This window comes from Crassostrea angulata, chromosome 3, assembly GCF_025612915.1.
Source record: "Crassostrea angulata isolate pt1a10 chromosome 3, ASM2561291v2, whole genome shotgun sequence".
NCBI lineage: Eukaryota > Metazoa > Mollusca > Bivalvia > Ostreida > Ostreidae > Magallana > Magallana angulata.
Genome location: NC_069113.1, coordinates 38,756,885 through 38,770,134, shown reverse-complemented (window position 1 = coordinate 38,770,134; position 13,250 = coordinate 38,756,885). Strand labels below are relative to the sequence as shown.

The window sequence follows — 13,250 nt, the reverse complement described above, 5'->3', positions numbered from 1 at the left end:
GATAAAACATCATTTTGCAATGTACTCCCGCGAATTTTATGTATGATGCAAGCAAAGCACAAAACCAGGGGAATTAGAATTTTGGTTATTTTTGGCGATTATGTTTTTCTGCCCACATGTCGGACTTCTATTGGCAAGACAGGAGCTCCATTTGCATGTTATGTTTGAAGCTTGACGTGTCATTGTTCAACAGGATGGATCATCAAATTTGACAATGCATTTCGAAAGAGAAGGAAGCAGGCCATTTTTTACGTCACCTGAGCTGAAAGTTCAAGTGAGCTTTTCTGATCCCTTTTTATCCGGCGTCCGTCCGTCCGTCTACCTGTCTTTCCGTCTGTCTGTAAACTTAAACTTAAAATGTGAAATGACTATTCTGTGACAAAAAGGGATCAATGATAAACAGAATCTCTAGGGAAAAATTTGATTTTTTAAATACAGGATCTGTCTGATTTTATGATGTCGATTGTTGCTCAGGTGAGCAATGTGGCCCATGGGCCTCTTTCATAAATTATGTCAAGAACTATTCCTATAGATCCATTGACGATTCCATCCGCAACATCAATATTCCTAACAAGCATAAATCTTGCTTGTTGGGAGATTCTCATAATATTTGGGATATCGAAGACTGATTAATCAACATCAAATGATGTTACTGTTGATTAAATATTTGTTATGGCTTAAATAACTTTATGAATACTTGGTCGTGAGGTATTTATCATTTCATTGTGCTTTTTACCACTTGCTCTGGTAGAAAAAAAATGTGTAATGCTGACATAAGATAATCTTCTTCATAAATGATTCTGGATTTGAGAGAGTTAGATTTTGTTTTATATGTTCTCCTGTTTTTATGTTGTGAGTATTGTGGCAAATGAGGTATCATCTCTTTGTCGCATGATTGTGTGTAGCTCATAAAGTTTGAATTTTCTGACCACAATCCTGATAAAATCATGCTCATTTCCTCAGGATCTGCATAAGAAGATTCATCAAACAGCTTATATTCTTTCACTGGTGGTACCTGGAACATATCTTCGACTGTCAATGTACAAACTCCTCCAACTATACTGTCATATACTGTCAGTATTTTCAACATTTTTTGTATCTTGTAGGTGCTTGTGCACATATGCAAAAGTCTTTCTTCTTAGCACCTAAGCCTAATGAATAATGGGAATTTTCAAATTTGCTTTGGTATGTTGCAAGTTATGAAGTATTTCCTCTTAAACACTAGAACCCTTTAAGTGAAAGTTTTCAAGTTGAACGCAATGTAGCACCTTTAGTATTGAATGCTGCACATCCTGTTAGAGCTGTGAGTTAAATTGAAGGATGTTCTGGGTTTTATCCTTGTATCTGTAAGATACAAGAAGCTTGATGGGACAAAGCTTTTATAAGTCTGATTTTTCCAGTACCTGTACCTCCACTCAGGAGACATTCCTATTTTCAAACGAGTGCATCAATCAGTAATGTGAATAAAGAGTTAATCACTGTTAAGACCACAATATCTTGAAGTTGGTTATCTGATAATTCCCGAGGTATTATTGTTGATAATGAGGTACTTGTGTGTACGTAAACTCATTGATGATCTTCAGAGTCTTCAATTTTATTTGAATCACACTTTCTTGCATCCTTGATTGACACATATTTCCCTCAGGAGCAAGCATTTGAGGCATCCCATCATAATTATATTGTTCCACTGCATCGGTTGCAATGTCTAAATGTTTTTCTATTTGATTCTTGTTTTACAGAATAATTGGTTTCATGTCTTGATAAGATTCCTCATACAGTGTGTAGCCTTCAAGTAGATCTTCCTCTTCTTTTCTCCATGGAATGAAAAGTAAGAGCTGCTGATGATAAATTTTTATTCTATGGGCAGCCTCTTGGGCACTTATTTCTCTATTTCTTAAGAAAACATGACCTCTATGTTTTAGCCGTGTTTTAACATCAGGATTTCTCATTTCAGTAGCTCCATTTTAGCATTGGTGACATTTCTTTCTCATCTTTTGTGACATATGCCATAATGTAGACAACACAGGAGTATTGATCACATATATCCTGGAGATCATATTGGCTTCCCAGTATTTAATATAAAACTCTCTGGATTGTAGTTTTTGATGTTCCGTTCTGCTGGTGTTCTTTACAAAAAACAGTTCTGGATTTGGATACAGCCAAGGCTTTGTGGTATGTATCTGATGACAAAATACAATTCTAAAATATGTCTTTGACATTTGTGGTTTGTGTCTGATGACAAAATACAATTCTAAAGTATGTCTTTGACACTGAGATTATCAAGATCATCAGTTGTTAAATAAACTAAAACTGTTGACAAATCCATTTTGCTTCTCCCTGTTTTATGTCTGTTGCAGCAGCTGGAGAACTTAATATTATTTTTTCATTTGGCGGCTTTTGATAATGGAATCTGCAATTGTTGCTGTATATCTTGCAGCCAACAGAGTGACCGTGACTCTGTTTTTTCTACGATGATTGATTTTTAGGAGGTAAAGCACAGGTAACATGCATATCTATAAATGACGTAATTTCATCTTCTGTAGCTGTGTCTAATTGTGGTGCATTTCCTACTCATTATGCAATATGAAAATGTGAAGACCCTCTCAACTGAAATTGTGTACGTTGAATATAGCAAGTAACCTTTCCTAAAGGATATCTTTTGCTTAATACCACATGCTAAAAAAGCGGTTTGTTTCCCCCTGGACATTTTTAAGGTTATAATCAAGTTTCTTTTCTAACAGGGTGATTTTATAGTCATATTACATGTTGAGCTTTGCAGTTCTAAAAAAAGATCATAAACAATTGTTAATTATTATATGGGATGTAAACCCATATCAAACACTAAACCCCCTGTGAGGCCCAAGATTCGCCAAGGGGCCAGAGTTTAAACGAGGATGCTTCCACATAAGGTTCAGCTTTCCTGGCCTATTGGTATCTGAGAAGAAGATTTTTACTCTACATATTACTATGTAAAAATCTGCGCCCCCCCCCCCCCCCCATTGTGGCCCTAGTCCCCCCCCCTACTCCTGGTGTCATGATATTCACATCCTCTATGTTAAATTTATTGATGATATTACTAGGTCAGGCGCGGATCGAAAATTTAACCTTCCCCGGGGGGAGGGGGGGGGGGTGCTACTTAAGCATGTTAATTTTTGCAACAGCAAAAATAATAAAAAAAAAACTATCTTTTCTATTGTCACACTTATTTCTAGACCTCATATGTCCATTAATTAATGAAGATGAAGTTTAAAATCAATTAACGTCTGGATTTTATGTTTGATTACAAGTATCTAGATTCTAGAAAAATAGACTGAAGACACTTTTTATGCTTAACTGAAAGGGTCAAATAAAACTACGTGGTCTAAATTTAAATGACAATAATATTCGTAGGGGTGTTTATTGTTCAAGAATAGTAATATCTCCTATGCTACTGCATCCTGGCAGTTCAGTGTCGCTGTTGTCTTCTGACTTCCGACATATGGGTCTTCTTGGCTCTTGCACTCGGGGTTCTCTTCTTGACAAAGTAAATTGGAATCAAATTCTTTATTAACTTTTATTTTCTCCTCTAAATCTTTTTTATTTTGGCTTAAAATTGCACCAATGCACACGTTTTTTGCAAAGAGCGAACTGCATCTACTTTGCAGAACTTCTCCCCAAATTGTGCCTTTTCATATAGATGTATTTGAAAGGCAAACGCAACAGTTTTGCTCGGTATGTTATTTTACGTGTCACCTGTCTCGAATAGAGTAAATGATTCCTGTCCTATAAAACAAAATGTGCCTACACTAGGGTATAGTTCCGGTTGAATGATTTTACAGTAGGGTATAATTCCGGTTTAATGCTTTTACATGTTGTGAGGTATACACTTTTTCCATCAATATCTTTAATTGAAAGTACAAATGTGCATTTACGAAAGATGATCGAAGTTTAATATACAAATTGCACAGTTCTGCATAAAAAATTAATGTCATTAATTTAAAAAAAGAAAAAATGAGCCCACTGATGTAATCGAACTAGGGCACAAAAACATCATGTGTGACATAGCCAGCGGTTTAACCTACGGAGCTATCCTGGTCTTTACATTTTCGAAATGTAAATATACACCACTATAATAGAAATCGGTTTTCGAAACTTGTGTCTTTTTATGGCAAAAATCGACCCCAGGGCCGGGTTGTCCTTAAAATAAGTCTACCTTAATTTATTCATTTGAACAAAACCTATCAAAATTTTAAAGATTTTTAAGGGACGGGCCGGTCTTGAAGGATATCTAGGCGAAAGTGAATTTTCCGAGAATTCCATCTCCCTATTAGGTCCATTCTTTTGTTATTTGCAATACCTTATCGAAAATATAAATCGACACCCCCACCTAGCAAACCCAGTTATCCTTCTGACCCCCTTCTCTTGGGAAATAAATAAAATATCCAGGTTCCGCGCATGAACATGTATATACGTTTTAATCGCCAATTAACTTTGTGAGATAGAATTGATTACGGAGATCTGAATTACGTAGAGATTAGGGTTAAAGCATTGCAAAAGATAATAGATTTAAGGATAAAATATTTTTTTTGTAATAGTATCAATCGTAAACTTTAGGATTTTTCAAAATGCGTGTATAAAATGAGAATAGATGCAGTGTGTGTAGGGCATGTTTGATGGTTACATTAATCTAGATGCTGAAAACAAATAAGTTTTATTACGAGTGCAATTCTTTTTTTGATTGTTTTCCTTTAAACCGTGACCAGTATGATTGAATAATCGTTACATAAAAACTTAAAAATTAGGAATAAAAATATAGCTTTTTCAATTACAGTATAACTTTTTCGTAATAGTAGTCAACTAGTGGAACCTTGTATTGATTTTCAATCATCCGTAATTTTTTTGTGAACTCTGAATTAAATAAAAGATAAATTTAATGAAAATTTTGAAAAAAGTTTAAAGTGAATGTAGAAAAGAATCAATCATTAGCTGTGTAGTTCTTAAACAGCTGTGACATTTATTCATTAGTAATCATAAACTACAAAAGGATTGTTGAAATATTACCATACAGTGTACATGTAAAACAGCGTAGAAACTTACTTAATTCGATGAGCCAATTATTTTCCTCTTGAGATTGTACTTCAATCACGTAAGATGGCGGAGACAGGCTGGCGCAGAATGTCTGTGAAAAAATAAAACTACACGTATATGTACTTTGTAGTATAGGGAATATTAAAACAAAGGATAAATTAACAAACAATACATTTGAAAACGTTCGTTACTGTGTTTTGTGGTAGCAAATTAAGACTTTTAAATCATATATTAACTCTATTCCATATTTGCATTTTACAATGCCAAATACACGATATTAAATTAAATAGTAAAAGGAAAATTAGATATTTACAGAGTTTAATACGAGACTATGTTATGTCGCGAAAGGATTTCAATAAACAAGAGGCCCATGGACCACATCGCTCACCTGAGCAAAAGTAGACATGATAAAATCAGCTTCAGAGTCATAATACAAAATATCTGGACAATGTGGTATAATACATGTAGATCCTGTATAAAAAAAATCAGTTTCCCCCAGAATATTCTTATATTCATAATCAAGTCCCTTTTCTAACCTGATGATTTTATAGTCATATCACATTCAGCATTCACTACTGGCTGTAAAAACCCCTGTCCGTATGAAAATGGTGTGTTCCCGTTTTGCACACATTTGCTAATTGGGTATAGAACAATAGGTGTGATTTGTGTTGTGATAGCAATTGTAGTCTGCTTTCGGTCAAAGATTTTTCCTGGATTTTTACCTTTGTTTTATCAGCGCCTTAATGATAAAACAAGAAGAATACAGATATTTTGTTGTGTTTTAGGTCTAATATCTTTTTTTTGTTTGATAAAATAAAGATAATGATATATTTAAAAAGTCTGATAAAAAAATAATGATTAGATTAGATGAATTGACTTTTACATTTTTGTCCATGCACCTTAAATATGAAACCAATTGAATTAGGAAAAATTGCTGGCCCAAAGCCAATTGGAAGCTGATTCAATGGATAATTGTATGATGAAGGGGAACACTACAGAGACAGTCATATGTGGTACTCCATGTCTCTTTTTACAATTGAGTTGCAAATTATGTAAAACGCATGTTTATAATTGATTGTTTGGTATCAACAGAAAGAATATCATGAAGGAAAACAGATCTTTATCACAAAATATTTCAATCTTTGAAGTAGCGACCTTGACAGTAGTTCTTATGACATCACCGCTTTAGTATATGGCGGGCCACTTTCTAGTTTTTCAAATCAGAGGTTAAATACATAAACTATCTGACAAAAATAATATTTTAATATTGATTCGATATGCCTCAAACTGAAAAAGGTTGAAAATGCATGAATTAGGTCTACATTTGATAGGTTTTGTGAAATAATCTTTACAGATTTTGAAGCATATAAAATTGCCGATTTATCATCATACAGTTTGTCTATTTTCTTCGATTATTGAAGATATAACACAACATAAATGAAAAATATTTAGCAGCGTTTTCACGAGACACATTTCTTCCATTTGTGTCAGCAAAAGCAATAATTAAATATTAACATATGATATTTTCTCTTCAAACCTTTAGCATGTACTTCCTTTAGGCAGTAAGTTAAACAAAGGCGCTACATATTCAACATTTTTGCAATAATCTTAGCTTTCTTGTTTAAAAAATATAATGAAATTGTTCATGACCAAATTGATGTTTGAAATCAAATTCATGAATATGGATGTAAATTATTATGTAAATGTGCTTTTATGCAAGTTATATTGTAACATAAAATACATGTAAATATCAATTGCGAGTAGATATGTTTTATTTATTTTATTGTCAATTGCCCTCGCAGGAATTGTGATATAGACTATAGCAATTAAGCAATTATCTCACCTGGTCAAATTCCCGTTTCGCACACATTTTTTCGATACCAAATTTTCAATGTGTGCAAAACGGGAACAAACCATGAAAATCCCCTGTCTTCCCCTGTCACCCCCTGTGTTTTCACTGTCATACCCTGTACATCCCCTGTGTGCCACTGTACAGAGCCCCTGTATACCCTGTCATCCCCTGTGCGCCCCTGTACACATCCCCCTGTGTGCCACTTTAAGCCCCTGTCACCCCCTGTACGCCCCTGTCATCCCCTGTAAGCCACTGTATACCCCTGTGCATGCACCTGACATCCCCTGTACGGCTTTTGACTGGGTTTTTTTTTTAATATCACTTTCTTTATTCAACTATTGAAATCACATGTGTTATATTTTGAGCTATAAGTCAATATATGCACTCAACACCGCCGAATCACAAGACACACTGTTATCGTAATTTTAGAAATCACATGTTTTAGTTGATAATTTATTGATACTTCAGAAATCATGTTAACAACTAAAGATTTGAGATTCACCGGGTGGTAAACCTCGGATGAGGGCGGGAATTATGTTTTATATTAGGTGTGTAAGCCCTCAGGGCATGTAGTCCTTTGGAGCTCGGGAACATCGCTACTCCCTAATATTTGAAAAACAGACATAAAAATACAACATAGAGTGAATTATTCAGTTTTTAAAATTGTCTACAGATATATGTACACTTTACTTATGAATATCTTAAGCCTATGAATCATATGATTTTTGGTAATAAACAACACACTAGAAACTAAGATCAAGCGCGGCACATGGTTTTGTATATACATGTATCTAAACATATAGGAGCGCACTAAAACCAATAAATCAGTCAGAATATAGACTTTATAATCAGCTATGTTTCCAACCAAGTGCTTGGTTATATCTTTATTAATTTCCCGTGAACAGCAAAATAAAGCTTCAATAGCTTATATAAGTTTGTCTAAGAAATATTTCAGTATGTTTGTTCAATACGTTTCTGATCGGTTTATTGGACTCTTGAATTGAATTTAAACTGATGTTTTAATCTCATAATCAATTTCATTAATTTCCAAAATATAATTGTCATATCTCTTTTTACTGCAAAGTGGAAAATATCAAAGATAATTTAATTAATTGCCAGTGAACAGAAATCTGCTGCAAAGGTCAGAAAATGTAAATGAGAGAGAGAGAGAGAGAGAGAGAGAGGGAGAGAGAGAGAGAGAGAGATTGCATTGACTTTGAATTAAATTTATTAATTATATAGTTTACCCGGGAATTAATAACCTAATAAGTGAACATGCAATCCTAATTTTTATTACCTATTCTTTACCATTCCGCAGCCCTGGTCAGAACATACACAACATAAATGTAAATGTAGAACTAGTGTTTTCTATACATGTAGCATATGGAGTTTATACAGAGAGAGAGAGAGAGAGAGAGAGAGAGAGAGAGAGAGAGAGATTGCATTGATTTTTAATTAAATGTTACTAATAGTTTAACCGGGAACTAATTTCTTAATAAGGAAACATGCAATCCTTATTAACTTTCATAACCAATTTTCAATAATTATTTAGATTAACTTAGAGCTGTCAAATTGATTTTTAATTCATCAATGTTTTATACTACTCCTGATCAATTGATCAAAAACTTGAAGAACCATGATTAACAACTAGCTGATTGAAGCTACATTTTTCAAAGGCGATGATGTTGACATTATTTCACTCGGTCAGTGATTATATAATAGCTACTGTACACAGCCCTTCTTGACAATTTGCAGTTCACGGTAGCGAGATAGGTAAAAAGTGATGATAGACCCACGTGTACACGTATATATACACACACTTCCTCAGATCTGAATGGTCGGTCAGTGATTATATAATAGCTATATACTGTATACAGCCCTTCTTGACAATTTGCAGTGCACGGTAGCGAGACTGGGAACAATGAGGTGACAGACACACGTGTACTTGTATATACACACACGTCCTCAGGTCTGGATGCTCGGTAATGCTACACAATAATGCAATATGTTGTTTAAACACCCCTTATGACCTTTTTCCCAGCCTGTCAAGTAAAGAAACAAGAAATTGAAAATTTCAATTTTTCAGTTCTGAGAATTTCAAACATGAAAATATTGAAGAGCTTTAAATTCAGAACATTATTTGGCACAGTGATATGAATTAAAACTGTAGATTGCTCTTTTATATTTTTCAAATGAAATAAAATTTAAAAAAAATGCCTGATATTGTTCTGGTCCAAAATCCGGACCTGTAATGAAGAATAATGACCCCCGTAGAATAATGACCGGGGGTCATTTTTCTACGTAGAATAATGACCCCCCGGTCATTATTCTACGCAGAAAAATGACCCCCCGGTCATTATTCTACGTAGAAAAATGACCCCTTTGCCTGAAGAATAAGTGTCATTTTTATAAAAATGAGCACACTCCACATGAAGAAAAGTGACCCCTGTAGAATAATGACCCCCTTGTAGATTAAAGTTTTTCAGTATATTATTTTATTATTTGTGAAATAGTCTTTACACTATTGTAATTTTTACTGCTGTAGTTTACAGAAAGTAACAGAAATTATAATTCATATTCAAATAAACTTCAAGTGAAAGAAGGGGTATATCTTAGAAAATAAAAATCCTTCCGTTATAACAAGGTATTGAGGTATTGCATCGGGGTATGGTTGTCATCTTAACAATTACATTTACATATATATATGGTGTTCCGATAGGGCCACTTCGACCTAAGTTGCATGGGCGATAGTGCGAAGGCGAAGGAGCAAAAGTGCGAAGATGCGACGACGAAGCGCGAAGATGTGATGCATAAAGTGCGAAGGTGCGAAGGCGAAGGAGCGATACTACTATCGCTTCTTCCCAACTTTGCACTCTGGCCTTCGTATCTTCGCACTTTCGCCCTCGCCTTCTTTTATTGCATTCAGTAAGTCTCGGTCGATTACATAGAATTTAATACAGGCACCGTACTCGCCAAGTTTTTCCGATTAATCCATGCTATTACTGGTACGCATGCGCTAGGCCATCGCGCTTACTATAAATGTTTATAAATATTTTAATGTGTACATGTAACATATATGTTTACCAGTGCTGGCTATGCCTAATCATTATATACTCCACATAAAATGTAATGTCCGCCATAATGTATACATATGCACTTCCAGACTCCTGTCACTTACCAGCCGTCTGATTACCGTGGACCAAACACAATAACATTCTAATTTCATTATGCGACACTCCTTGCTCATGCATGGATCTAGAGGGGGAGAGGGGGCCCGCCCCACCGGAAAATTCAATATTAATAATTTTACGCAGTAAAAGAGAGGGAGTCCGGACCCTATCCCCCTGGATAATTTAATTTTATTAATTTTATTTTTAAAAAATCCCAAAATATATGCCTTGGAACCCTTTAAACGATGGAGAGCTCCGCAATTATAAAACATAGGTAATCACAGATTACAAAGCTCACCGAGACGAGGCATCACCTTTATGAGGCATCACCTTTATGAGACCACCTTTATCATATTATTTGAAAACCATCCTTTATGATCTTGGATATTCATGGATTCTGTTTTGACACAAAATCGTATATCATCTGTTAAAAAATTGTATGATAATCATATGTCCATATGTTAATCAATACAATAATATACAATTAAAAGTGCATCTAATCATACTTACAATATATATCATATAAAACCATAAAATACTGTAAAAAAATGTGAGATATGATATTGTAACGTATGATATGACATTGTATTGTGTTATACATTATAATTGTTTTTGATCAAATAATAGAATATCATAAAACATAATACAATATTGTATTATATGAAACAATATCATATTGCAATAATACATCATAACATTGAAACATATGATATTATATTGTATAATTTATCATTGAATCATTATTTTTTGAAAGATGAGGTCTCATAACTGCAACATATGTAAACCTCTTATCAACACTTTTAGAAACAATTTTTTCTTATTATAATCGATCAGTGTTTATTATCTATTTAGATTTACTATAGTCAGATACTCTTCACAAATTTGCTCCAAAAGAAAAAAGTATATTCATGATCACAAAACAACATTACAACAAATGTTTAGAATATTGATGTTCAAGTATTACGTAGAAGAAAACAAAACTAACGCAGAATGATTTTTTTAAAAATCACTTTCCCCAAGAAATGTAAATAAGAAGTATTCATATTCCTACGTTACCTGCCCCTTAGTCTTTTTTCATAAAGATATATAGATGTATCATTCTTCGATTGACAATTCATTCACCAATGAATATTGCTTATATCATTACAACAATTATTCTTTCATGATTATCGTTCGTTCGTTACCACACATATCCTCATTGTGTATGAATTTTTCTTAATTTGCGTCATTTCCCGCCGTATGTCGACGAGAGAAGTAACGTAACTGTTAACAATCATGCAATTTGTGGCAATGTCAGAATGTTTTGCGTGTCCTTGCTACGGATATGAAAAACTATATACAGCGATATATTTACAAGTTCGGTGTTTATAACTTCAAAATCAGTTGAACAGAGTGAAAAATTAAGTAACTTCAAAGTCATTTCTTGGATACGGGGTAACCAATTTCTATTCATATTTACGGGGGGGGGGGTCATTTTTCTATGGGGGTCATTTTTCTTCATGTTTAACATGAAGAAAAATAACCCCTGGGTCTTTTTTCTTCAGAATCCAATTATTATTAATTTTAGATTATTAATAAAGACACCTTTGAGCAGCAAAAGAGCTAAAGGCATACCACGCACTCCCCATTCCTCACCTCGATTAGAATTTTCCTCATTTTGAGAATTTCATTTTTCTTTTTGCTTGTGGAGATTTTTTGAATGATGTTGCCACGCCCCATTTAAAAAACGTTCCTGGAAATTACCGTAAATAGTGTGAATTAACTAAATGTGATTCGTTAGCTCTGCAAGATTTTGAGAAGATTTTGGTATTTACATTTCAGCAGATTTACAATAACTATTTAGGGTAGTTTCCCCTTATTGTGACGTCAAAGTTCACGTCGGTCAAATGTAGTCTGTCTCTTTGAAAACACACTAGAAAAAACAACGCGAAAAATACTGTTTTGTTTACTTAAAAAGCATGATGTTCTGGAAATTAAACAATTTATCTGTTTCTCAATAGTTTTACTTTGATTCTCGCGAGATGGTATCCAGTCTAGTGAGATCGGCCGACATTGAGGAATTGCATTGTGGGTCGAAATTAACTGACGCCGTAAAATTCTGTCGGATCAATGTGTAAGAAATCCATTGTGACGTCACTCGAAAGGACGATAACTCCGTTAGTCTTAAAAGTAATGGAAATTGGCGTTGTTACAATGCATGTACGTAGGGGGGCAAGAGACTCGTAAAGTGCATTACAAATTACAGAAAAACGATGAAGATTTCGTAATGCATTATAGAAGCAAAGTTGTTGATTGTAGCAATATCTACCTGGAAAACTCATTGCCACACCCATTTATTACGTAATTAGGGATTTGTATACATTATCTGAAAGTGTGTGTGTGTGGGGGGGGGGGGATAATTCTGAAATTATATCGATTATTCATGGTATGATTTAAAACAGAAATCGCAAGCAAGACCTACTCGTTATTCGTAACGAGATCGTATCTAGTTATTATTTTTTTCCCCACAAATTTTGTGCACGCGATTTCTCGGAAACTGTCCAACTGATTTACACACTTTTTTCAAAGATGATAGGAAATGATCTGAATTTATTTTTGTTTTTAATATTTTTGCCGTCGTCACTTCTGGTACCGATTTATTGCTGATTTTGTCACTTTTTCGACCCATTTTGTGCACGCTTCATCTCAAAAACTATCAGAGATATGAATATGAAATTTTCAGGATACAGTACAGCTCACGAGTATCCCGACAAAAACACCGACCACCGTGTTTGAAAGTCCACGCTGAGCGTGGAAGTGTCGGTACCTTTGATCTATTGTTCTCTGTTACGGCCAAAGAACGAGAAAAAACACGGTGCGACACGGTGCAACGCGATGCAACACGGACAATAACACGGTGTAACACGCGGTATTTACCTGTGAAAAAAGGAGGATTTAGGAATAAAACTTATAAAGAATAAAATATTTATTGTTGTACGTAAGAGAATCAAAGAAAAAGACAAAGAAATAGAAATAAATAAAATTTTTATGCACGCAATTTTCAGACGCATGCGATTGACACGGTTGATTTTTGTTAATATTAAAAATCGATATCGCCCACATAAAGGTTTGATCAATTAAAACACTAACACTTTCTTTTCCGTTTTAAAATTCAAATAAAA

The 13,250-nt window shown here is 34.2% G+C and overlaps 1 protein-coding gene across 2 annotated transcripts in view; it reads right to left on the bottom strand.

The window, feature by feature from the left end:
* Positions 1 to 13,250, bottom strand: part of LOC128176393 (uncharacterized) — a 34,165-nt gene that overhangs the window by 9,074 nt on the left and 11,841 nt on the right. Inside the window, exons 13-14 of one of the 2 annotated variants that reach the window (XM_052842694.1) lie at positions 5,077 to 5,158; positions 3,337 to 3,514 (exon numbers count right to left, since the gene is read on the bottom strand). In XM_052842694.1, the coding sequence (XP_052698654.1) occupies positions 3,423 to 3,514; positions 5,077 to 5,158 (174 nt within the window). In that variant the 3' untranslated portion in view covers positions 3,337 to 3,422. Of the gene's footprint in view, positions 1 to 3,336; positions 3,515 to 5,076; positions 5,159 to 13,250 lie in introns of those variants that run through there. The other variant, XM_052842693.1, reaches the window with a different exon arrangement.